Source organism: Chrysemys picta, chromosome 2 (assembly GCF_011386835.1).
Source record: "Chrysemys picta bellii isolate R12L10 chromosome 2, ASM1138683v2, whole genome shotgun sequence".
Classification (NCBI taxonomy): Eukaryota; Metazoa; Chordata; order Testudines; family Emydidae; genus Chrysemys; species Chrysemys picta.
Window position 1 is genome coordinate 102534544 of NC_088792.1, and position 27571 is coordinate 102562114.

At 39.2% G+C, this 27571-nt stretch overlaps 1 protein-coding gene across 4 annotated transcripts in view; it reads left to right on the forward strand.

The window, feature by feature from the left end:
* Window positions 1-27571, forward strand: part of CUL1 (cullin 1) — an 84454-nt gene that overhangs the window by 41277 nt on the left and 15606 nt on the right. For all 4 annotated transcript variants that reach the window (XM_005300399.5, XM_042842735.2, XM_065583880.1 and 1 more), the window contains exons 3-9: window positions 1195-1369; window positions 2550-2717; window positions 5270-5320; window positions 5893-5983; window positions 13044-13207; window positions 20740-20902; window positions 24258-24388. In XM_005300399.5, the coding sequence (XP_005300456.1) occupies window positions 1195-1369; window positions 2550-2717; window positions 5270-5320; window positions 5893-5983; window positions 13044-13207; window positions 20740-20902; window positions 24258-24388 (943 nt within the window). The remainder of the gene's footprint in view (window positions 1-1194; window positions 1370-2549; window positions 2718-5269; window positions 5321-5892; window positions 5984-13043; window positions 13208-20739; window positions 20903-24257; window positions 24389-27571) is intronic.

A 27571-nucleotide genomic window follows, 5' to 3' on the forward strand; every position in this document is an offset into this window, starting at 1 on the left:
TTGTATTAGCGTCAAGGCCGGCTCCAGGCACCAGCGCAGCAAGCAGGTGCTTGGGGCGGCCAACGGAAAGGGGTGGCACGTCCAGCTCTTCGGCAATTTGGCGGCGGGTCCCTCAGTCCTTCTCGGAGGGAAGGACCTGCCGCCGAAGAATCAAGCGGCGGCGGTAGAAGTGCCGATCGTGGCTTCCCCTCCCCCCCACCACTTGGGGCAGCAAAAACGCTGGAGCTGGTCCTGATTAGCTTGCATTCTTCAAAAATTAATCTAATTTTATTTTCAGCCCATGTTTCTGGTCCCTTTCTTTGTCTGTTAAGACTAGTGCTTAAATTCCTTCCAGTTCAGGAACAAGTGAAATTCACCTCTGTGCAGCAGGCCAGCACAATGCCTGTGCATCCATTTAAAGTTTAACTGGCGCAGAGGCCTTGTGCATCATTTTCACCTTTATCAGCAAATTAGTGTGGTTTACTTCATCTTCCAGTTTATTAATAAAGATGTTAACTAAGATTGGTCCTAACATCAATCCCTGCAGTATTCTCCTAGATCCCTCTGTGCATTTAGATAAATTTGATTATTACCTTTTGTCAGTCTTTTAGATGGTTTTAATTCAACGTGACCATATTCCTACCCAAACCAGTGTGAATTTTTCTGTTAAGACTTTGAGACTATTATAAATGCTTTACTAAAATAAACATGTATCCACTGTGTTTCCGCATTTATTCATTCATTTTGTAATTCTAGCAAAAATTGAAGGCAGTAAGATTAGACTTGAAAGATTTCTTTACATAAGCTTGTGGTCTCTTTTCCTGATATCACCCTCTAAATGTATTTCATGATATTTCTTCTCTTAATATTGTTTTCTTTGATTATTTTGCTGGGAACAGAAACTAAATTAACAAGAAAACAATTGCCTGGATAACTTTTGACCTTTTGAGAATTGTTACTACATTAATTCAGTCAGAAATGCGTTCTGTTTTCAGTTCCACTACAGACTGAGATGCTTTGGACAAATAACTTAATCTCTTTCCTTCACTTTTCCCGTGTGTAACATGGGAATACTACTTACTGACACCACAGGTAATCCTCGCAGGCGGGCTAAATCATTGTTTATAAACTCTTAGAGATGTTCAAATGGAACTCCTAGAATTTGCATAGAATATTTGTAATGCACACATAGATATTCCTTAACCTTTCTATCAGTCATGTTTATAACTACTGTACTAGTGTACACCAGTCTAATCAAGCACGAGGAGCGGGAGTACCTCCTTCCAAATCTAAAAAAGGCCAGACACCTGGAGGAGCTCAGTTTGTTGGCTTAGAACTGTACAAACGACTTAAAGAATTTCTGAAGAACTACTTGACAAATCTCCTTAAGGTAAGGCGGCATCCTGTCAACTCAGTGAATAATTACATTAAACTCATGTGACTTGGAGTAAGAATAGTACAGTAAAACTAAAAATATCTGAAGCCATTGCAAGTAAAATTGTCGAATGATCAAATTTGTAGAAAAACATGACATTTAATATCTTAATTGTTTCATTAACCTTTGACTTTTTACTTTGTACACAAGTAAGTCACTGTGAAATAAACACACAACTTCTCACACTGTTTGGTGATGCTCACAACCTATCCTATGTAACTTTTTAATTTGCTGTGCGGGTAGCTGAATTTCGTTTAGCTAATAGCTAACCTCAATATTAACCCTACTGCAAAAAGAAAAAGGGCAGCTTGTTGGCTAGTCGGGAAAGATATTTCAGCTTCTCCTGTATCCTGTAACATTTTTCTTACATCTCAGACTTCAATGCTATAGTAAGAGCCAGGTGTGATGCCTTATCTCTGCCAAGGTAGCAACTTTAACTGCTGCTATGTGTAGAGGTGCCAAGGAGAGAGTGACAATATTCACTCTTGACTCTTGGGCAGCAGCTATACTAAGGGTATGTCTTCACTACCAGCCGAATTGGTGGGCAGTGATTGATCCAGCGAGGATCGATTTATCGCATCTAGACTAGACGTGATAAATCGATCCCCGAGCGCTCTCCCGTCTACTCCTGTACTCCAGCTCGGTGAGAGGCACAGGCAGAGTCGACGGGGGAGTGGCAGCAGTCAATTCACCGTAGTGAAGACACCGCAGTAAGTAGATCTAAGTACGTCAACGTAGTTGAAGTTGCGTAACTTAGATTGATTCTTCCCCACTCCCCCCAGTGTAGACCAGGCCTTAGAAATTTAGCACATGACCTTTACCACTGTTGCAGGTCCCCAGGTGGTAGTAATGGTGGAGGCTGTAGAATAGATGGGGCTCAAGCGTTTTTACTAGATATCTAACCCATAACTCTTAACATTTTTCCAGGCCACTATCAAGGTAAGAATGAATTTAGTAATACTTTGTTTCCTACGTGCAGCCATACCTGTTGCTATAATAGAGATCTTACTGGAAGCAGCCGCATATGTCATTGATTTTGGTTTACAGTAGATGATTACTTTTGTCTCTACATAGCATTATATTGTATATTAAAAAATAAGCAGTCTACAGTGTTGGTGGATTTTCCCTGTTTCAGGATGGTGAAGACTTGATGGATGAGAGTGTGCTGAAATTTTACACTCAACAATGGGAAGATTATAGGTTTTCAAGCAAAGTGCTGAATGGGATTTGTGCCTACCTCAATCGACATTGGGTTCGTCGTGAGTGTGATGAAGGTCGTAAAGGAATATACGAAATCTACTCAGTAAGCATTTTAAAGAGCATTCTCTTTTATTGGTTTTAACTTTTAATTAAAACATTCTGATGGAAATATAAATTTATCCCTACTGTGTTCCTAGCCTACTGCACCAGGCATCTGCTTTCTCTTCACAGAAATCACTCTTTAAAACTGACTATTTGTATGAGGCTCACCAGTATTTGACAGATTTGCAAGTTATATGATACCTTTTTCCTTCTCCATGTCTAGACAAGCTAAATCGTATTATTTTATATAACCTCCAAAATTCTTCCTTGCTCTTCCTGCCTCCAAAATGTTGTTCTGTGTTCTAGTGGGGACAGTCATGGATATTGTTGGTAATTTTGTTTTTTCTGGACATACCTCTTTCATACAATTTAATATGCTGCTGCAAAAATTAAATCATTTAATGCTATTTTAATCCTGTTTTCCTCTTCTTTCCTTTCACTCAGTTTTCATCTTCCACAAAAATTGAAGGTTTTTTTCACTTTGAAAACTATTTGTGCCAGCCTCCTGATCAGCTCTCCTTTTGTTTCCCTGTCTAATGGGCTGTATTCCATCTAAACCTCTTTCCTGATTGTGTTCTCTTCTGACTTCTGGCAATGCATATTCTGGGGAGCAATCCAGACGATTGAAGGGTTGTCACTTCCTGCCCTAACCCTGAATGCCTCAAAATGCTGTGCTGCTGTAGCTCCGTTGTCTGGATGCTTCCTGCCAACATACAAGCATGCGTTGTGTGTCTCTGTGTTAAGCAGCTCTGACTCAGCAACTCTGATTCCAGCAGCCTTCTTGTTATACCACTGCCATGTTCTGGTCTCCACCAGCCTCGGTTACACCTGGCAAGATGACCATAAAACCCTCCAGTCCCAAATTTCCCAAAATCGTGTGCTCTGCGATATCCAGCCCTCTCCTAGACCATTCTTTTGTTCCTTTAAAGATACAATACCCAGCAGCTTGCCACATTAACTAGAGTTAACATTCACTTTAAATGAAACACAGCAGTGGGTTGATTTAGATTAAAAGTAAAACAAGTTTATTAACAAAAGGAGACAGGATTTTAAGTGAGTCAAATAAAAAAGAATAGAGTTAGAAATGATTACAAGAAAATAACAGTGAAAAACACTTTCTATGGGCTAAGATTTAACAAAATCAAGCTACAGCCTTTGTTCATGGTAGTTTTCTTACCAATCTACCTTCCTGTAAGATGACTGACCACCCCCTTGGTCAGGATTTCCGCCAGAGTGATTGGTTCTTTTGTTGTCTTAAGTGAAACATAACTTGGGGTTCTTTGCCCCTCTTTTTTTTATAGTCTAGTGCATCTTTGAAATGGATTCTTCTAAAGGCTTGCCCCCCCCCCTTCCCCAAAGTCAGTTAATTCAAGCTGTGAAGAAGGGGACGTGGAATCTCGTGATAAAGGAAGCTTTCATGTTCGTTTCTTCCCACATTGGTGTTTGCTAAAATGCAAATTGATCTGTTCCTGCAATTTCCTACCCCTGCTGTGATGCTGAGTGGATATATCCTCCCCTTGTTGGCTTGATGGTCCTGTTTACCTTCTGTGTAAATTACATTCACATTTTCTCTTAATGTAGCTAATGTACCTTGGAAAAACCTTCAAGGTAGCAGAATGGCATTCCTTTGTCGAGGCTGGAGTAACTTCAGCCCTGCCTCACTCTTTGATAACATAAGCTCCAGTATGTTTGTAATTTTGAATTTGTCCTCCGTACATATCACCATATGATTCGTTTTCTATTGATATCTTACATGACACCATCTAGATATAAGTTATGTCATTAGTGAGTTGTGGTACAATAAACTGATCAGGCCAGTTGAAACTCATTACCAGATACTAATGAGCCCTATGCTGTCTTTCATTGGGATGCTGTTATGACACAGGCTACAAATCCTCTTTCATTTCACAATCTCTCAATAAATATGTTCTAGGCCCCCTACCTTTCCTCTGTATTACTTCTGAAAACCAGTCTAAACTGTCATGTCTAACAGTGATGATATTCTCCCTCTCATTTGAACTCTGTGGTACACATTTGTGAGTGTAGATTGTTATATTGTAAAGGAATCTTTTAATTTTAGTTTCTGCTTAGTATATATTCTATTGTACTATGAAAATAACTCTGCATTGGGCTGGACGATAAAAACAGTTTGGGAGGGTGTCTTTACTGAGTATTCATCTTCTAGCTGGTCCTTCTCTGACCATTCAAATTCGAAGTCCCTACATCAGCCTGTCACAGGAAAACCCATTTTTAAATTTTTTTATTAAGAGTGGAGTATTTGTCAAGGTAAGTACCGGACAATCCTATTTCTCTCTGGGGGATGAGGAAAGCAGGAGTTCAAAAATATTTGATCATTTGGAGTGTGGGGATAGTTATAAAACATGTACGTTTTTCCTGAGATAGCTTAGCTAACTGAGACTTGCCCTCCATGACAAAAAGCTTCTTAAAAATAAGTTATAATTATTTAGCATAATACAATATTTCAGTTTTTCAGAAAGGATTATCCTGTATCTATAACCCCTTCGTCTCTTCTTCTCCCTTCCCCAATCTTAGCTTGCCTTGGTGACCTGGAGGGACTGTTTGTTCAGGCCGTTAAATAAGCAGGTACATATTTTATGAATAGTGCATTATTTCGCAAGGTTGGTATGAAAATGTCACAAGTAACTATTCCAAGGTGAACTGCAAAAGGGAAGAAAAAAGCCTCTGCTTCTCCTTTAATGAATTTTTAGTAATATGGGACATCAACTGAATCATCTGTTACATATGAGGGATGGGGAGAGGCTGTATATTTTGTGTGCACGTTATAGACATATGGTTTAGCAAAGCATGGATTGGCAAGGTTCTACTGTATATTTCAAATGTAAACAAGCAGAATTTATTAAACCAAAGTTTAGAGGTTGCTTATATATTATGGAGAAGCAGTAAAGGCATAAACAGATGCTTTTATATTTCTTTGCAGTTCGTTAGCTAGAATATTGAATAAGTTACTGATGTGCACAACTTTCAATGATTGTGGGAGTTCTGTTTGGTGTTAAGATTAGCACATTACCTTATTTCTTTTTCAGGAGTTTGGATTGTCTTGAGTGTGGAAGTGCATGCCTGATTAATTACTGTATTTATTGACCAAGTAGTTGGTTTTAATGTATGTTGACTCATTTTTAATCCGTATTTCAAAGGTAACAAATGCTGTGTTGAAACTGATAGAAAAGGAAAGAAATGGTGAAACCATCAACACCAGGCTGATCAGTGGAGTCGTACAATCCTATGGTAAATGAATTTTCCTTAAGATTTACTTGTAGCCACTTGGAAAATCTCCCACCAGAGCCCTGAAGCAACATTTTTACCATAGCTGATTAAGAAAGATTTTTGCAGTGGAAGAAACTTTTAGTAGTGTAATTTGCCATGTAAAATTTTTAACTTTTATTCTATCTGAGAATGAGGGGAAGTGACAGACAAATATATGCCTCTGAAACAAAATAACGCAACCTTTTCTGTTTTGAGATGCAAAAGTTCGTAGCTAGGAATAATCAGAACTCTAAGCTTGTAGTAGATGTTCTTCTTCAAGTGATGCTCCCTATGTATTCCACTCTTGGGATATGCATGCGAAACATGTGTTTCAGTCTGGAATTTTTTTGCAAGCAGTATCTCTTCGCCTGCCCATGTGCTGTAGCTCTTGTTGTGGTCCGAACCGAGGGCATAAAAGGTGGTGCATGATGACACCTCTCCAGTTCCTTCTTACCATTGCATGGTCCGAGTCGGAATCTTCCTAATCCTCAGCTCCTTTTTTACTGTCATTACTGTAAGATATTGTATATACTTAGTTTGAGTAGTCTTCAAGGCATAGTCTACATAGCAGAGTTAGATAGTGGGTTTTTCCCCCATTTTCTTCCACACACAAGGATATTTTTCCTCCTGAGAAGTCTGGGATTATGCCCAGAGTCCCAGAGTTCAGAAATTGTGTTTCTTGCCCTTGCTCCTCTTCAGAGAAGTGATAATCAGTGCTGCCTGTACTGCGTGGGTGAGGCTCATGTTTTTGCCAAGTGCAGCATCTGCTGCTCTTTTTGCCGCAGAACTTGTGAAGATCGGGAACTGAGACTCAGAAAACATCTCACATAGAAGTCAGTGAAGCCCAAATCAGATCCAGACTGGGGACCATCCTCTGCCCCCATACATCAGTCTCACCAGGTGGGCAGTGCCCCTCTGAGCACGAGTTTGGGAACGGAGGCTAAGACTGTTAAGCCTAGGCAGAAGGCTTCACATGAGAACCAAGGGCACTCTCATAGACTTAAGGACAAGCCATCTTTGTCTAAAACCACCCCATCAAAGATGGGAGAGCTGCCAAGCACAGGCGCTCCGGCTTTAGTCCCAAATAAATCTTCTCTGCAAGAGAAGGCGGTACAGATCCAACGGTTCTAACATTGGCTCTGATTGTGAAGGCTCAGGATAAACAGCTCCTGGTGATGCCATCCATTTCTAGAGCTGATGCAGTATCGGTAGCGGCATGGCCCCAAAGGAGCTCCGGTTCAGACAGCTCTGTCAATGGAGAATCCTTGTATCGAAGGGTTATCAGAGACCTGGGTCTCCCTGGAGGACTTGTTTGCTTTTTCCTATCTGCATTCACCCCTCCTATTGAGGACCATCTCTAATCCGGGATTCTGTTACACCAGAGGAAGACATTATCCAAACAAGGCAAAGTTGTTCTTCCATCCCACCTGCCAGCCTTAGGGCGTAACCATTGGTAACATCAGTCCCGTTGGAGATAAGGGATCCAGCTTTCCAAGCAAAGAGTTTTTCTTGATGGGGCGGTCAAGACCTGCGTCCCGTTATTGATGTCACTTCATTCCCCTCCACTGATATTCAGAGATTGCCTTACTCAATTTGCCAAAAAAATTGTAGTTATCCCCTAATTACAGACAGTGGTATTAGAGATTGTTCATGGTTGCTATTTGATAGTTTCTGGTACCTCCAACCCACAAACCTCCAGGACAGTGGGGGCTGCGGGAAGGGCGGCCAGCACATCCCTCGGCCCGCGCCGCTTCCCACAGCCACCATTGGCCTGGAGAGGCGAACCACGGCCAGTGGGAGCCGCAGTCGGCCGAACCTGTGGATGCGGCAGGCAAACAAACCGTCCCGGACCGCCAGAGACTTTCCCTGAACAAGCGGGGGACCAGCTTTGAGAAGCACTGTTCTAAAGGGTTGCAATCCATCCTTAACCAAAGCAGAAAAGCTGTTACTCAGGAAAATGGAAGAATTTCTTTTCTTGGGCTCATAAAGAATCTCGTCTCCAGAATCTGCTGGATCTCTTCTGCCTTAGAGTATCTGCTTATACTTAAGTCTTCAGGTCTTGTGCTCAATTCTCTGCGAGTGTATTTAGCAGTGGTCATCACTTTCCATCCTCCAGTGGACAACAGTACAATATTCACTCATCCTGTCACAACTAGATTTCTGAAGGGGATTCTTAAATCCTTTCAACCATTAGTGAAGTTTACACATCGGTGGGACCTCAATTTTGTTTTATTGTCACTCACTAACCCCCGCTTTGAGCCTCTAGACACACGCTCTGTGGCCCATCTCCATTCACAGCTCTGTGGCCCATCTCCATCTTCCATGGCTTCACTCCATGAAGGTGGCCTTCCTAATACCTATGACGTCAGCCAGAAGAGTCAGTGAGCGCGGAACGCTCCAGGTGCACCAACCATTATAATTCTTTCTATAGAGAAAAGGTCTTGTTACGACCTCACCCTAGATTCTTTCCTAAAGTAGTTTCCAAGTTTCATGCGAATCAGGTAATCCACTTGCTTCAGATGAAGAGAGATGGTATTCCGTAGATATCTCTGAAGGACTTCAGCTTTTTATTTGCAAAGAATGAAGGATGTTAGAAAGATACCTTAACTCTTTGTTTCCATAGCAGAGAGATCAAGGGGTCAAACTATATTAAGGCAGAGACTTTCAAAATGAATCTTAGGTTGTATTACCCTTTCTTACCAACTAGCTTATATTCCCTCTCCAGAGGGGCGGTGAAGCTACTTCAGCTGCATTGCTGAGAGATATAGCCTTCCTAGAGATATGTAGGGCAGCTTTTTGGAGGTCTTCGTATACCTTCACGAGACATTATGTTCTGGTCCAGTCAATAACTGTGGATACAGCTGTGAGGGCAGCAGTACTACAGTCAACTACACTTCTGTGTTCTTTTACCCACCCCATCTCACCACTGCTTGTTAATCTCCCACGTGTGGAATACACACAGGGACCATTTCTTGACAGAAGAAATGGAGGTTACTTACTGTAACTGGAGGTTCTTCAAGATGTGTGCTCTACTACCCACCCTCCGTCCTCTGTGCTGCAGAATGTTTGAACTACAGTAAGAATTGGAAACTGGAGTGATGTCGGCCCACACAACCTTTTCTGCATTCTGTTTGGAGCATGAGAAGAGCTACGGCTCGTGTGCGGGACAACAGGCACTGCTTGCAAAAAATTCTGCACTCAGGCATGTCGTACACATGGTATCGCATGTGTGGAATACTGATATGGACCACACACCTCAAAGAACCGCCAGTTAAAAGTAATAATCTCCATTTCATTGTTACCAAGAAATTATTTAAGAAGACTGTGCTGTAGTTAGAACAAAAACATTGTTTTGGAACAAAAATATGAGCTGCAACATGAACATGGATTTTTTTTTTTCATTTGCATTAAATTCTGATATTGTGTCCTACAGGGGAGTGAGTGAATGTTAATTTGTGTGTGTGCCTAATTTATTTATCCAAACAATCTGTAAGTTTTTAAAAGAAAATTCCTTTTTGACATGAATAATGTGAAAGTAGGCATTTGAGCTAGTTTCTGTGATACACACTATGGAAACCATAATGTCATACAGTTTCCATAATCATTAATTATTTATAATATTTTTTGCTTACAAAGCTAAATTTCAGTGTTCCCCATGCAACTGCCTTATATTTCAGATGCACAATAAAAATACCTTACATGGTTTTTAAAGCGGTGGCTCTCGACCTTTCCAGACTACTGTACTCCTTTCAGGAGTCTGATTTGTTTTGCATACCCCCAGGTTTCATTTCGCCTAAAAACTACTTGCTTGCAAAGTCAGACCTAAAAATACAAAAGTGTCACCGCACATTGTTACTGGCAAAATGCTTACTTTCTAATTTTTACTACATAATTATAAAATAAATCCATTGGAATATAAATATTGTACTTGCATTTCAGTGTATAGTATCTATAGCAGTATAAACAAGTCATTGTCTGTATGAAATTTTAGTTTGTACTGACTTTGCTAGTGCTTTTTATATAGCCTGTTGTAAAACTAGGCAAATATCTAGATGAATTGATGTACTCCCTGGAAGACCTCTGCATACCCCCAGAGATACGCATACCCCTGGTTGAGAACTACTGTTTTAAAGTATTAAACTTCATTTACATGTTAAGCATTAAAAATTTCTCTTTGTTAAACCCATATTAAATTACTGTAATGGCTGTCAAGAATATGCAAAAAATTCCACAAAGAGCTTATTCTTTTCAAACCCCTTCTTTTAGTATATACTCCAAATAGTGGTTCCTTAACACTTTTAAAGAATAGAGCTTAACTAATTTTAAAGTACTGTTTTCCTTAACACACAATGCAAACAAATTGTACACCTGTCTCACTAGATTCACTATTATGAGAAAATTAATTGCACTTCTTGTCTGTTTTAGTTTTCTCTGTCAGTGCTTTAAATATTCTGGTTATAAATGCTATAACCATAGATCTTTTATGAAGGTCTAAATTGTGCTTTGGTAAGAAATACTAGAAATACTAATTCTGTTAAAAGTCCCTGGATCTTTTGCCTGCCTTGTTTCAGTTCTTCCTGGGTTTTCTGCCCTGGAACTTGGTTTTGAAGATAAAACTGGGTTGTCTAGGCTGGTTTTAGTACTAATCCTAGATGTTTGGGGATTTTTTCCCCCCCTCAATATTTCCAAAGATTTTTCAGAAATTTTTCCATGAAGCATCTGGTGCTTTGTATATCATTATATAATGCAAATTTCACAATCCTCCTTGCAGTGTATAGTTATTAAATGTATTTCATAATTGTCAAACATTGCTCATCCTCACTCGTGCTAAATTGCAAAAAAAGAGTAGTCTCTTTCGGTGTTTCAGCAAATTTAATAGTAGTACACTGGAGTGAGTTCTTCTGTATTATTATGACTTCATTATTTTTATAAAATAAATTGCAACTACTAATATATTCTGAACCATGTATGTGTATATAATGCGCATACATACATATTCTAATATAATTTACACATAATTTGTCAGAAATAATGGGCTAAGTACATCATCTTTTTCTAATTATCTGTTCAGTGACTAAACTCAAAAGCCTATACATTTCAATGTCTACAAACTATAAGAGTCTGATGTTGGCTTTTTATCTTAAATTATTTAGGCCCTGATTCCATGAGCTGCTTTCTGCTGCCCATGCAGAGGCTATTGAATAAGTCAATGTCTCTGCCCAGGTGAAGCAGCTTGTCGGATCAGGGCATTAATCTTTTACTCTGACATTATGAACAACCTATAGAAAAAGTTAGCAATTCTCTTTTATGATTTATTATTGGGTAAACATTTGGAAGAACTATAATGTTCCCAGTTGCCTTCTTTACAGAAAAATATATAGTGGGATTTCTTTGTAGAATAACCAAGAACATAGAACATCATTGCTGTCTTAAGAATTTAAGAAAGGGTGTATTTAGCGTTAGTGGGAGTTGAGTGGCTCATTTCCCTACACATTGCTGGAAAATTTGTCATTGTGCTTAATATTAAAATTAGGAGATCATTCAAATATAGATTTGGTTTCTTACTTTTGTCTTCTCTCACTGTTGCCTTCTCAAATGCATATTTTCAAAATGGAAGGGGAAAAGGAAAACTTTACTTACTATGAAGTGGTGGGGTTTTTCCTTTTCCTTTGGCTTTAGTTAACATAGAAGCATCTATTTATTTCTCTCTTGTCCCCGGCCCCACCCTCCCACCCCAAAGTTTATTTCTTCTTACCCTTTTGCTTATGTGCATCTTTTGTAGTTCCTTGTCATCTTTTCATATATTTCTTCTTTTCTCCCCTTCCCCCCCAAATCTCCCAGTTCACACATTTTTCTCCCACAGCCTTTGGTTTGTGTTTTCCCCCCAACTCTTTATGATCAGGTAATTCCCATTTTCTTTCAGACTCCTCAGAGGAGGGAAATGTTCCTGCAGTACAATCAGCAGCTTGAAGCTGACCAAGGCATACAGTCCTGGCTAATTTTTATATTGCTGCCTTTGCCAGCTTCTCTAGGAAAACACATTTTTTCAAGGCTGCACTCTTTATGGGGTTCTCACAATTAATTCACTTAGAAAATGTGAAGTGGCATAAGAGAATATGATGATCCTGTTCTGTTTAAATTCCTGATAACTGCATGTCACAGTATTTTCATACATTGGGATAGGTTAAGGACATCCTTTTACTTACAGTTCTGATTTTCCTTATATAGTGGATTTGTCAGACTTTTGAACTCAGCTGAAGTTCAGGTTTGTGTGAAGTAACTATTAATTTTCAGGAACTGTTTTCTTCTCTTTTTGCATAGCACCTACTACAATGGGATCCTGTTCCATGACTGGGGCTATGTCTACACTACCGCCATAAGTCGACCTACGCTACGCAACTCCAGCTACATGAATAATGTGGCTGAAGTTGATGTACCTTAGGTTGAGTTACCGCAGGGTCTACACCACGGGGAGTCGACAGGAGAAACTTTCCCGTCAACTTACCTCACTCTTCTCGTCAGGGGTAGAGTACAGGGGTCGACTGGAGAGCAATCTGCTGTCAATTTGGCGGGTCTTCACTAGACCCGTAAATCGACCGCTGGTGGATCAATCTCAGTGCGTCGATCCCAACTGTAGTGTAGATATAGCCTAGGGCTCTTAAATGCTATAATTCAAATGACTGATTAAATAAAGACCACTTTATTCACTAGTTGAAATATATACCTGTCTCAAGGAAGATGAGCAAGAGGCTAAAGGAATACCTTTGTTCCAAAGGTCAAGTTGTGAAAATCAATTTGAGTTTTTATTTAGATGAAAACTGTAAGCACACATTCATCTATCCTTAATGAAGTTGTTTGAATTAAATTTTTTATACAAAATAGATTCCTGATTAATTGGGGTGTCTTTTGGTGCACATTATTGGTTTAGAATTAAGGATGCACTTCTGGGATTTATAATTAATTGCATAGAGAACTAAACACTCAGTGTACAGTAGATCATTTAACAGAGGATACATTAATCATTGTGTACTTTGTTTTTTAGTGGAACTGGGACTGAATGAAGATGATGCATTTGCAAAGGGACCTACACTAACTGTCTATAAAGAGTCTTTTGAATCTCAGTTTCTTGCTGACACAGAGAGGTTTTATACAAGAGAAAGTACTGAATTCTTGCAACAGAACCCAGTCACAGAATACATGAAAAAGGTGAGCTATTATTAAGTAGCTGGAGTTCAGTGCTTATTTCCTGGATCCGGCTGTCCATTAGAGGTAAGCACTAATGTAGATATTTGAGTTCTTAAGATGCTAATTATTGTAGTAAAGTAAAAACTATTCGCTGTCTTTCCAGTGCCATTTGGACAGAGATGTTCTTATTCCTATCTTTGTTGCTCTTAGCTGGTTTGAAATTCCTCCCTCTTCAATGTATTTACAGTGATTTGAAACTCTCCTTAATGGGCAAAGCAAAAGAGGTGATGGAATAAATTCAGATGCGTCAAAGGCCTGTCAAATTTTCCAGTGAAAAAGCTATTAACTATGTCTCGGGGTCTACAGGCTCATGGGTTCAGTTCCAGCACTGGAAGCTGGCCTCATAAACAGTACCGAAAGGCCTGCACTATTGGGCCTTACCTTCATTGGCCAGGCAAAATCCCCTTTTCATTGAGAAGCAGGTTTTAGGGAAAGTTCAGCAGAATTCTCTTTGAGAGCATTTGTTATTCCAGCATGGGAGGGAGAGGTCTTTTTTGCTTGGTTTGCAGTGTGAAGATATTTCAGATGCTGCTTCCCCAATGGCTCAAGTATATTGCTGCTGACAATATATTGTCTCCTCTTTTGACATTAAAACAAGTCAGTGACGTTCTTTGTGATTTTTGCTTTAATTGATGCCTATCATCTGCACTCTTTATTCTGCCAAGCTTCAAAGAGTAATTGTGCAGCCTATTAGCTGATATACGCATCGAAATGGCAGATAGTAATGTGCCCTGAATCTGGTGACCACTTTGTTGTGATTTGGTTCGCTCAAATCCTTTGTCCTGCCTGCAGCTGAAATCCATATGGACTCCCAAAATGATTGAGGCTCATGTGTGGAGGATGAAATGTGAGTGCAAACCGGAAGAGGGCTGAATATTGCATTCTAAAATCATTGCTTGGTTTAGGATTGAAGCGATCTCCACCAAAACTTGCCTTTCTTTTTAATAGACAAAGGTCCAGATCCTCAAAGGTTCTTAGGTCTTGATCTGCTCATTGTTGCTATCCCTAACTTCTTGTTGCTTAGGGGGATCATCGGTCTTGAGGTAGGTGCCTAGTGTCTCTATACAATGCAAATGGAGATTTACGCACCTAAGTAAGGGATCCTCAGAAGTCAGCAAGCTGAGCTGTGAGCCACCTAACTTAGCCAGAGTGAAGCTGAGGAGAAGGGCTTAGATGCCTAGCAGCTGACCAGGTGCACCTGACTAATGGGCCACAGATAGGCACCTCCCTCCACTCAGGATCCTTAGCTGCAAAGCCTCTCCTAGAGTTAGGCATCTAAGCCGGGTTAGCCACTTAGGTAGCCTGTGCCTAGCAGCCAAAACTGTCTCTTGGTCTTCTGCTCGATACTTGTATCATGCGTGCTCCACATTCTGTGTGCCTCTGGCTGTCTTGTGTAGGCACTAGGCTGCCCAGCTATCTGGTTCGTGGCCTGCATCTGGACCTTCTGCTTCAAGGTCTGACAGGTATTAGGTCTTAGGTCTGCTCAGAGCCCACCTGTGGGACTGAGCCCCACTGGTGAAATAGGTGTTCCCCTGCCTAGTTTGAGAATGCCCTAGGCTGTTACTGGAAGATTTGATTAGATTATCCTATACCAGTGATGTTGCCTAAAAACACTGGCTTTGATTTAAAATCTCAATTCTTATTTTATCTAAACCGGTAACCAAGGTTGTGGCCTACCCTAAAGGAATTGCCAGGGAAAGCCACAGCTAGATTGCTTTCCCTTGAAAGGACATGGATACAGCCCTCCGATCAAGAATAGACAATCTGCAGTAAATTTTTGAAAACAAAGATATTTTATTTAGATGTGAGTGGTTACAGTAGAAGAATAGAGATAGATATAAGGATTATAGTTAAAAGAATGAATGGCACTACAATACGATAACAATAACAATACAATCATTCACTTAATACTCTATAACATAACTATGACAGTTTCAGTCACAGAGACCCCCTTGGGACTGTCACCTGATGTGCTAAAACTACCTCTGAACCTGTTTTCTTTGATGGCTTGGGACTCCAGAACCCTGTCTTGTTGAGCCAAACACACTAGCCTGCTGCAACACAGACCCCGAGTCTGAACCACGCCCCCAAAGCTGCAGACTTAAATGAAAACAGCTCAGCAAGTACTCCTGTTTCCAGCACCCAGACACCCAGCTCTCAATGGGATCCAAACCCCGAATAAATCCGTTTTACTCTGTATAAAGCTTATACAGGGTAAACTCATAAATTGTCCGCCCTCTATAACACTGATAGAGAGAGATGCACAGCTGTTTGCTCTCCCAGGTATTAATCACTTACTCTGGGTTTGTTAATAAACAAAAGTGATTTTATTAAGTATAAAAAGTAGGATTTAAGTGGTTTCAAGTAATAACAGACAGAACAAAGTAAGTTACCAAGCAAAATAAATCAAAACACGCAAGTCTAAGCCTAATACATTTAAGAAACTCTATACAGATAAATTTCACCCTCAGATGTTCCAATAAGCTTCTTTCACAGACTAGACTTCTTAGTCTGGGCCCATCCTTTTCCCTGGTACAGTTCTTGTTAATTCCAGCTCAGGTGGTAATTAGGGATTTTCTCATGACTGGCCACCCCCTTTGTTTTGTTCCACCCCCTTTTATATCTTTGGCACAAGGCGGGAATCCTTTGTCTCTCTCTGGGTTCCCACCCTTCCTTCTAAATAGAAAAGCACCAGGTTTACGATGGATTCCAATATCATGTGACATATTCACATGTCCTGTGAGACTTCATTACCCATGTCTGGCACACACCTATACAGGAAGGCTTACAAGTAAACAGAGCAATTTACAACCAATTATCCTAGTTAATGGGAGCCATCAAGATTCCAAGCCACCATTAATGGCCCACACTTTGCATAGTTACAATAGGACTTTAGAGTAATACTTCATATTTCTAGCTTCAGATACAAGAATGATACATTCATACAAATAGGACGAACACAGTAGATCATAAGTTTTGTAAGGATACCTTATAAGAGACCTTTTGCATAAAGCATATTCCAGTTATTTATATTCACACTCATTAGCATATTTCCATAAAACATATGGAGTGCAACGTCACAGTAACTATAATAATCATATAATAATATATTAGTTAGACATTCAGTACCAAATACTTAATACTAAACTAAACATCTGCTGGCCGGGTGGTTACTTGATGGGTAGGGGAAGATCTCATTCAGACCCCAGACAGCCAGCTTTATTTGCAAACGAAACCAATACATTCTTGGATAGTAAATAAAAGAAGGATTAAACTTACAAAAGCTTTCTTAAAATCTCTGAGACAGTTTTTGGTCCTTCTGCTCTGTCACAATTAGAGTGCGATGACTGCCGGTGGCTATTTCTTTGCCAGCTGTTGACTGCTGTCGCCGGTGGTCTCTAGCTGCTAGCTCCTGTGTTGAGCCGCTGCCTGTTCCTGAGATAAAACAGCTCCTCAGGTAGAAGAGAGGGAAGCCCATTTGGTAGCTCCTGGGGTAGCTGCTGCAGTGGCCCCCGGCTGGCTGGGTAATGGAAGCAGCCATTGTCTGGAGCAACCTTGGAATTCTGCGGTTGCTGCTGCTGCTATAGCTGCTTTTCAGGCAGCTCTCTCTTTGCAGGGTTCCGCTGAGGCTTCTGCCACTGTTGCTTAAACGTTGTCATCTTTTCAACTGTCTTGCAGCCTCTTCTTTCCTCCTGATCCCACTGCAGGGTTTAGCCTGCTGGCTGTCACCCTTATATACGACTTGGTCACCCAAGCTCAGCCAATCAACTTCTAGATTTTTTGCTGGCTCTGTGCCAGGCTACCCCCAGTCACGTGTACCAATATGTGACTAGTACCTCCTCCTTCTCCTCACCGGAAGTCCCATGTATTCCTATGAGCTACGATATATTCCTGTGGGGGGGTTTTCAGCTGACCTGTGGATGACCCCTAGCTACTTCCTGTTTGGAAGCCCCATGTATTCTTATGGGCTATAATGTAGCTCTATGGGATTTTGCTGAAGTGGAATTTACCATTGCATCACAGGAAGTGAAATTATTACATCATAGGTAATGGACCCCTATGTGCCTTAGAAATGGAATCTTCCACTACATCACCCTCCATTACTGGATTTTCTAATTTATACTACAATTAATTTCTAGTTAATTAAAGATTTATTCTTAAAACTAATTACTAGTCTAAGCATCCCAAAGGGGCCTGACACTTCCACTACTCTTTTATGTCCAATTAAGCAAGTTATATTTTTTCCAATTTTAAACCTCCTCCTGAGGTTTTTCTGCAAACCTTCCTTTTTAAGGTAATTTGAACAACTGAGGCAAAATCTTTCATCACAAGGGGTCCTGAGTAACTTCATTTTACCTAGGGCTCCAAGTTGCTCATTAGCTGTGGGGAAACATCAGGGCTTTGTTGCTTTGCAAATGCCAACTAGTAGAAATTTAGGTGGCATGGGGATTTAGGTGCCAACTGAGAGGTGGTTTTGGAAGTGTCAGTGGCACCTAAATGGTGTACATAAGCCCTGGAGACAACACTGAAAAAACGCAAGGAAAACAACCATCAAATCACTTCCTTACCAAACTGGTTCCCATAGAAGTGGATTATTAAATCTATCTTTTCTAGATCTTCTAAAAAAGAAGACCCTACAAAATTGTTCCAATCAAGAACTGAAATTCTTGGATAGTTTCATTGGCAAGTCTCTCTCAGACAATTAGGAACAAGTTCGATAAAGTTTCTTTGACAATTTCCAGCCTGGTTCCTTGGGTCAGTCTTATTGTATGCAGAATAAATAGATTTTGTTTTTTCTCAGATAATGGCTGTTATATTGACTTCAGTAAATTCCCCCACTCTTCAAAGTGATCCTGTCTTCCTTCCCAGAGCTTTTTGTGTACTCTAATGCAGTGGTTCTCAAACTAGGGCCGCCGCTTGTTCAGGGAAAGCCCCTGGCAGGCTGGGCCGGTTTGTTTACCTGCCGCGTCTGCAGGTTCGGCCGATCGCGGCTCCCACTGGCCGCGGTTTGCCGGTCCAGGCCAATGGGGGCTGCAGGAAGCGGTGCGGACCGAGGGACGTGGTGGCCGCCCTTTCTGCAGCCCCCATTGGCCTGGAGTGGTGAACCGCGGCTAGTGGGAGCTGCGATTGGCCAAACCTGTAGACGTGGCAGGTAAACAAACCAGCCTGGCCCTCCAGGGGCTTTCCCTGAACAAGCGGCGGCCCTAGTTTGAGAACCACTGCTCTAATGAAAACATGCTTATGTGCTTTGGAACCATGGTCCTAGTTATAGTTGTATCAAGAGCACTCTCAATTCCATTTCATTATACCTCATAGACTGGAAGGAGGTAGCTTGGTCCTTGATTTTAAAATGGATAATCTACAAAAATTTCAAAATGGATACATTAAAAGCCATCCTAGCATCATTGGATTTGCGGTAGTTACTGAGTGTCAGTCAACTTCATAAACATCTGTCTTCATGTTCCAATAATTGTTGAATCAGCGATTCCTGTTTCCCTATTGATTTATTGCCCTGGCTTTGTCTGGCCTCCCTAAATAATAATAATAATAATAAAAAAAAAAAAAGAGAGAGAGAGAGAGAGAACACTACACACAAATAAAAAGAGAGGCAATATTAGCTACAGCACTGAAGAGTGAAGGAATCCCAGTACAGTAATTCCCAATCTAGACGATGGGTTCATCCAGGCTTCCTTACTGCAGGACATCAAAAAAGCTGTCAGAAGGTCATTGCAGCTATTTCAAGAACCAGGGTTTAGTGGCAAATTTACAGAATTTAACAGGATCCTAGACAACCTTGGAGGCCTGAAAATTACACAGAAGGATACTTGTTCCCCTCCAAGATGATGATTTTAAGCATGGAGAGAGAGATGAAAGCTCTCCAAGGGCAGAGGAAATCTTTAGAAAGGAAATGCACAGCCTCACTGGGAATCATAGTCTGAGGGCAAATTCTAACACTCTGGGTCCACGACCACCTTCACCATCTTAATTTCTCCTCACAGAGGACGCTCCAGCATGGAAATCAAATTCCGAATCCCAGCTGAACAGCCCTCATAAGAATTCAGCTGACAAAACCAAAAAAACTGCACATTAGACACCAGTCTAATGGGGGATGGAACACACACACAACACATGCAGACCAAGGGATGTGGCCCAGTATGCAATTGGGCTAGATACTCGATCACTGAAATAAATTTCTTCTCCACTAATTCTTTTCTATGCTCTGGCTACACTGATAGAAATACCCACACAAGTTATCAGAACTGTTTAGTTGTGATTAGGTATTAGATTATTTCTCCTGCTTTTTCCTCTTCAGTGTGTGTATATATAGTGTCCTTGGAGTATTCCGACTCCAACATCTCAGGAGGATTAATTTTTTCTGTTTCTTAATCAGACGATCCTTATGCTCATATACTTGGTGATTTGTGCAATATAAATGCCTGGAACAGAATCATTCTCCTCATAATTACTTACTCAGATGGTAAATTGGAATACAGTTAAGCAGTTTTCTGCTGTGTAAGGCATCAATTGAGACAGACATGAAGAGGTGCAAGGAAGGCTGTTGCAAGCCACCTAGCTAAATGTCAGCAAAGGGACTTGAAACAATCATCTATATTGGTAAAGTGAGACTACAAAAAGCAATTTGCACTTGATTGACTCACATATATATGAATAAACTTGTCTTCTAATTTCCCTTCTATTGTGATGGATTTTTTAAATAAAAATATCAGTAATCTGCAGTGGGGAGCCACACGTGTCCCATCATCTAACATACTGTTCTTACAGATTGATCATAAAGAGAACCTTGAGCACATTCTACAAACAAAATAGAGATAAATTGGTGGCTGTATAAACAAATTCAGTTTTACATTTTGGAATAAACACTGTTTCCCTAGTGACAGTTAGGATTTTGGATCAGCAGAAACATATATATGGAAGGCTCCATGGGTCAAAATAAATGCTGGTGCAGTTTATGAATTTGGGAATGTTTTAGTAATCCTGTATATTTATGAACACTCAAATTAATTCTTGTTGTGCACATACTGTAAAATTGTCTATTTTTGTCTGTTAATTTTTGTGTAAGTATGTAGGGCCTTCTGTTCATGTTTATTTTTAACAGAGCACTGGAAAGCCTGATGTCTTAAACTCTACAGGTGCTCTGCCTTGGTTGCTTTCTCTCCTTTTTTGAAAACTTTTGCTCTTCAGCAGCATAGGATGAAAATATTTTCTCAATGACGTTTTTCCGTTTCAACAGATTAAGATATAAAATTAATGACATGAACACTAACACATAATATTACATATAAATAAAAAGGAGTCACATTATTTTTCCTGTGAGAACTATATTCTCTTATTTAACTAGACAACTATAATGTTATATCAACATACTTTTTTTTTTTTTTTTTTTTTTTAACTCTGTTTACACTGCAGTCATTAGTTTTACTGCTGTTCTATCTCGGCTGTTCTATGTTAGTACATGTATCTTTGTTCTGTAGGCAGAAGCTCGTCTTTTGGAGGAACAGCGTAGAGTTCAGGTTTATCTCCATGAAAGCACGCAGGATGAATTAGCACGAAAATGCGAGCAAGTACTTATTGAAAAACACTTGGAGATTTTTCATACAGAGTTTCAGAACTTATTGGATGCTGACAAAAATGAAGGTGAGTTGGTTCAAATTTCAGTTTGGGAGTTTCTCAGAGATGATGCTCCTTAATGGTAATAGTGATCATAATATTGCTAACTTTGATGTCTTTGTTGGGGTTAACAGTAAATAAATAAATTTGAAAATCTGAGAAATGGGAAATTTTAATAAAATGAAATAGATAGGATCAACTTGGTAGCTTCTCAAAATACTGGTTAGAATCACAGATGGAATGCATAAGAAAAAGGGGGAAAATGATTGCATGATAAGGTACAAGTAGTTTTCATTCAGGCAAAAAGAGATCCTTTTTATTAGAGGAAATGGGTCTGAAGTGATGCTTCTAGAAATGAATATAAACTTCACTAGATAATCTAAAATGGAGACTATAAGAGCTGAGAGAGAGAATTTGAGGAATAAATAGCCAAAGGATATTCTTGAGAAATTATTTGAAGTGTAATAGGTATAAGACTTCTGTGGGAGAGACAGTGGCTCTGCTAAATGCCAAGATTTAGTGTCTTGCAGAAGACACAGTCAAAGATCGGGACAGCAAAGTGATTTGTTTGTGTAGAACTCTTAACTGTAGATGTTGATGAAGGGGGTTACATCAATCTTGAGGTAAGCTTTACAGGAAATGAAGGTGGGCTCTGTTTGAAATAAAGATTTAAAAAAGAAAGCAATAGAACTGAATAAATGATACGATAAATCTCCAGAGCTGGAAGGTATTAATCTGAAAGTTCTGAAGAAATTTGAGTGAAGTAGCTGAGATAACATAAAGAAATAATTACTAAAAACAACTGTAATGGAAGAACAGAGTGGCCAACACTACTTATTTTTGTCAAAGGTACTAAGGGTTATACGATGAAGCTAGGCCAGTGATTCCCTTCCTTCACTAGCGGAAGAAGAGCTAAGAAACCATTTATTTGTACTAAAAATATCCATACCTAAGATTTAAAAAAAAAAAAAAATGGACAAATCAGTGGGGTTAATTGATCAAAAAAATAAACTGTTGCTAGTTGAAAGTGTAGCTAAATTGGTGTACACTAGTTACCTCTCAAAATAGCTGTTAAGTGACTGGCACTGTAAATCAGACATTTCTTTCCCACCTAATTGAAGCAATTTTGCAATATATGGATACCGAGCAATAAGAAACTTAACGCCTTTTTAAAATATAAATCCTTTCTGAAAATATAAATTTCTTCCCCAATCATGAAAAATTCTTTGTCTAATCATCCTTTAACTGACTTTAAAAAAAATTACTAAGTTTATAATGGTTCATGTGAGCTCTTTATATGTACCATATGGTGATAAATACCTTTTCTTAAAACATTTAGCGTGCATCTTTATCCACCTCACCAGTCTCTGTGCATTAATTTTACTGACCTCTATGATTCTAAATCTCTGAGCAGCTTTTAAACAGCTACCATTTGAAGTTTCCTTTCCTCTTAAACTGGTTCCACTTGCATAACTGACCATAATTGTTCCTTGATCACTTTAAGCTCCAGTGTCTTGTGACTCCGCATGGCTAGAAACAGCTGCATTAACCAGGAATTCAAGCTTAATATAAATCATCTGTATCTAGCCCAGTCAAGTCTCAAGTCATTGGATCTAACCTCATGAAACATTGAAGCAAACTATTTTAGATTATCTTAAACTCAGCAATGAAAGCTTTATATAACTACACACCGTAATATATTCTTTATAGTTCATCTCCTGGAAACATGCTGCCTTTGAGGTCCTCCATATATAAAGTATGTTAGGCACACTGTATTACAGACCACTCACTCTTGAAGTGTTGTGTAATTGCTTAAACATGTTATGCAAGTAATAATACAGGACATGGTGTGCATTAGTCAGCCGGTATCTAGGCACATCAGTAGAATTAATGCAGGAAATAATTATCTTTATTGGACACAGGATATAAGATGACTTAGGAAAAATTACCTTATAAATCCATGAAAGCTTCAGCAAGCTTGTTGCATTTGTTTTCCATTTACTTCCAAGTATAGACAATATAATGCAACAACCCTTGTTCCCTTACTTTTGGGATATGGCTAGCAACAGCATGAGTTACATTCTCACATAGCATTACTGTTCAGGTCCTCCAAAGATTTTACCAGGCTCCTGAAACAAAAAGAGGGAACTGAGGATCCGATATTCCTGACGTGTATATATAAAACTATTCAGAGAAACTTTTTCAGAATAAGTTTGAGACAGTCTTTATATATCCTCCTGAAAGTTCACCAAGTTATAAGTAACTGAAAATAGAGTTATAATGGAAAGGGATAGCCATCGTTAATATAGGAGTCACTACTGCTCCACATGATAATAAAGGAGCAGTAAAGGGCACCATTTTTTGTGTGTTTTGTATTTTGGTATTAGCAAGCAATCCTACTGTCTTCTCTCTCCATTTTATTTAACATCCAGTAATTTCAGGTTTATAATAAATTGTTCAGAGGAGGACAATGAAGAGCAGATTGTTTTTCATCCTGTCACCTTGAGTTTTGTAGTGAGGCTCTTGACAATCATCCCTTTCTTTTTAGTTGGGCTTATAAAACAAAATATAGAATTTACTGAAACTTAGCAGCCATTGAATGTTTCCCCCTGAAACAAGGGGTTGGAGAGGCAGTAGCACTCCTTTGTAACAAAATTTGCAGATAACTCACTTTTTCAGGTTTCACTCCAAGGCCATGTCTACACTTGGTTTTTTTGCCTCAGATTTCCCACAGTTGCTAACGCTGTTTTGTTCCCACCAGTGGGAGCATTAGCGTGTTTTAAAAGAAAAGAAAGCTGCAGGTGGTTCCTGAGGTTTTAGGTACCATACTTGCTCTGAGCAGGATTACAGCATACAGTGCTTATGCTGGTGGCCAGCTGGAGCCCACGCTACATTAGCACTCCCACCACTGTTCCTACAGGTGGTGCTGAAACAGTGGTATGTATTATAGAAGACTTGGATGCAAAAAGGCCTAATTTACATACTCAGAGTTTAAAGTAAGTTGTATGACATATGACACCTCCTCTCAAATGTAGAAACTTTATGAAAACTAGACATAAGTTAACATTTACTGTAGTTTATATCTTGATCTTTGTTCTTGATTTGTGTGTAAGTGTACTAGAAGTAAGAAGTAGTTTAATCAGAATATTTTTAATTTTAGCAAGTTTTTGTTCTTCAGTGCCATCTAGTTCTTTGCACCACTCTGGAATTGTTTAGTGTAAATTGTTTGGCTTATTATGTGATAATACTTGCAAGTATGCATGTGTTGACGAATGTGTGGCTCAGTTCTTTGGTCACTTGAAAAATGTAGAATTGGGGTGTTGGGAGAAAGGAAATCCTAGTGTTAATACAGATGAGAGAGATTGTCTTCCTTTTTTTCCAGACTTGGGACGCATGTATAACCTTGTATCTCGAATCCAGGATGGCCTCGGAGAGCTGAAAAAACTCTTGGAAACGCACATTCATAATCAGGGTCTAGCTGCTATTGAGAAATGTGGAGAAGCTGCTTTAAATGCAAGTATCTTTTCAGATGTAGTTTTGTATCTGACTGCTAACAGCTCATTTTATGAGAGCTGAATGCCTCTGATAGTCCTGTTGGGGACTAAATGGTTACAGTAGGTTGAAAATAAAATAACTGCAGTACAACTATATTATTGCTATTTTTTTTACCAACCTCCTTCTTTTCCCCTTCACCCACTGCTCAATTTGTGCCTTCTTTTATGTTGACCCATTTGCTTGAACTAACCCTTTCAATAAATTCCTCCCTTTCAAAAACCATGAAACATGCCATTTCATGAAGCATTCTAGGTCTAATGATCAAATATTCTTTACTCTGTACAGCATCATATGTACTTGTGCCTCTCGACTTGTAAGCTTTTTAATGAATTTGTTTGCTCTTTTTTACCTGATGTGTACAGTATTATGTATGCTGAATGTGGTTATAGAAAATTGAGACAAGGTGGTTGAGGGAATATCTTTTATTGACCAACTTCTGTTGATGGAAGTGACAAGCTTTTGAGCTTCACAGAGCTCCTTTTCAAGTCTGTAGCGCGCAAAAGCTTCTCCTTTCCACCAATAGAAGTTGGTTATTAGAATATATTGCCTTGCCCATCTGTCTCTCTCATATCCTTCATCTACAACAATTTACTAGTACAATCTTCTTAGTAAAGAAAGTAGTGCTGATTAATCATAATTGGAATTGTACCGAAATCATGTAATGAGGCACCTGACTTCAATCCACAGAGGTTGAGATTGCTTCACCAAATAGTATTTAAATAAATTTAAACTAGGGCTGTCAAGCGACTAAAAAAATTAATCTCGATTAATCGCATGATTAAAAAGATTAATTGCACGGTTATCTATAGAGTACCATTTATTTCAATATTTTTTGATGTTTTCTACATTTTCAAATATATTGATTTCAATTTCAACACAGAATACGACGTGTACAGTGTTGACTATATATTTTTTATTACAAGTGTTTGCACTGTAAAAAAAAAAAAAAAGTATTTCAGTTCACCTAATACAAGTACTGTAGTGCAATCTCTTTATCATGAACGTTGAACTTACAAATGTAGAATTATGTACCAAAAAACCTGCATTCAAAAATAAAACGATGTAAAATTTTAGAGTCTGCAAGTCCACTCAGTCCTACTTCTTGTTCAGTAAATCGCTCAGACAAACAAGTTTGTTTACATTTGCAGGAGATAGTGCTGCCCTCTTCTTGTTTACAATGTCACATGAAAGTGAGAACAGGTGTTCACATGGCACCGTTCTAGCCGGGATCGCAAGATATTTACATGCCAGATGCGCTAAAGATTCATATGTCCCGTCATGCTTCAACCACCATTCCAGGGGACATGCATCCATGCTGATGAAGGGTTCTGCTCGATAACAATCCAAAGCAGTGAGCACCAACGCATGTCCGTTTTCATCATCTGAGTCAAATGCCACCAGCAGAAGGCTGACTTTCTTTTTTGGTGGTTCGGGTTTTGTAGTTTCCCCATCAGAGTGTTGCTCTTTTAAAACTTCTGAAATCATGTTCCATACCTCGTCCCTCTCAGATTTTGGGTCGAGTGCTGTAGCTATCTTTAGAAATCTCACATTGGTACCTTCTTTGTGTTTTGTCAAATCTGCAGTGAAATTGTTCTTAAAACAATAGGTACTGGATCATCGTCTGAGACTGCTATTACATGAAATATGTGGCAGAATGTGGGTAAAACAGAGCAGAAGACATACAGCTCTCCCCCAAGGAGTTCAGTCACAAATGTAATTAACACACTATTTTTTTAACGAGCATCCTCAGCATGGAAGCATGTCCTTTGGAATGGTGGCCGAAGCACAAAGGGGCATATGAATGTTCAGCATATCTGGCACGTAAATACCTCGAAATGCCAGCTACAAAAGTGCCATGCAATTGCCTGTTCTCACTTTCTGGTGACATTGTAAATAAGAAGAGGACAGCATTATCTCCTGTAAATATAAGCAAATTTGTTTGTCCTAGCGATACAAGAAGTAGGACTTAATGAACTTATAGGCTCTGAAGTTTTACATTGTTTTGTTTGTTTTTGAGTGCAGTTAAATAACAAAAAAATCTGCATTTGTAAATTGCACTTTCATGACAGAGATTGCACTACAGTACTTGTATGAGGTGAATAGAAAAATACTTTTTATAATTTTTACAGTGCAAATATTTGTAATAAAAATATACACTTTAATTTCAATTACAACACAGAATACAATGTAGACATGAAAATGTAGAAAAATATCCAAAATACTTAATAAATTTCAATTCTATTGTTTAATGGTGCGATTAATCGACAGCCTTACTTTAAACACACACATTACAGGTCATCAGATGTATTATTTTTCATATACTTGAAGGCATTTTAATTTTATGGAGAGGAAAGGGAGGTTAGGGAGAGCAGAGTATAGACTCTTAATGAAAAGAAAAAAACCAAAACAAAACTGAGCTCTGACTTCAAAAGCAAAATCATATCTGGTTTTCAAAATGACCTCTTAAAAAAATAAACTGATGGCTTCAAGTTACATGAGGATTCTGGAAGCTACAGCTAAAGAGTTGTGTGTTTTAAGCAAAGTGGTTGACTTTCGAGCAGGTGATAAAGTGAAAAAACAATTGCATTCCTCCTCTCTGCTGCTTTCCCTCCACAAATTCCTTGCACCTGTCTCCCTGTCCTCCTAAGAGCCACCAGCTCCATTGCATTCCCTTGGGAACCATCATGCGTACTTCCCTGAACATACTTCTCCCGACACCTATATACAGCTACTTTTCTTTCCTTACCTCATCAGTACTCTTGTGACATTTTTGTGATCAGGAGACTCAATTTTTGTCTTGCATGTGCTCCTGAGATTCTTGCCTTAAATGTTTCTTACTATCTTGATTCTGAACCTTCTTGCAGTTTTTGTAATTGTTCAAGGGGGGAACATTTTTTGTTAGCTTCTATGTTGGCTCACTTTGTTGGGAATTTGAATGATAATTTGCATTCTAGTAAAGTATTCAAAAGTAAGCTCTTATTATTGGAAAAACTAATTGCATGGTTTCTTCTAGAAAGTGCCGTGTTGTGGTTGATTGAACAACAAACTATTAGGTCTGGTTTTAATTAAACTTACGTCTTCAAAACATGTCCTTGTTGGACACTTGCATAGCACAGGGTTGAATAGATCCTTGCTTTTCCC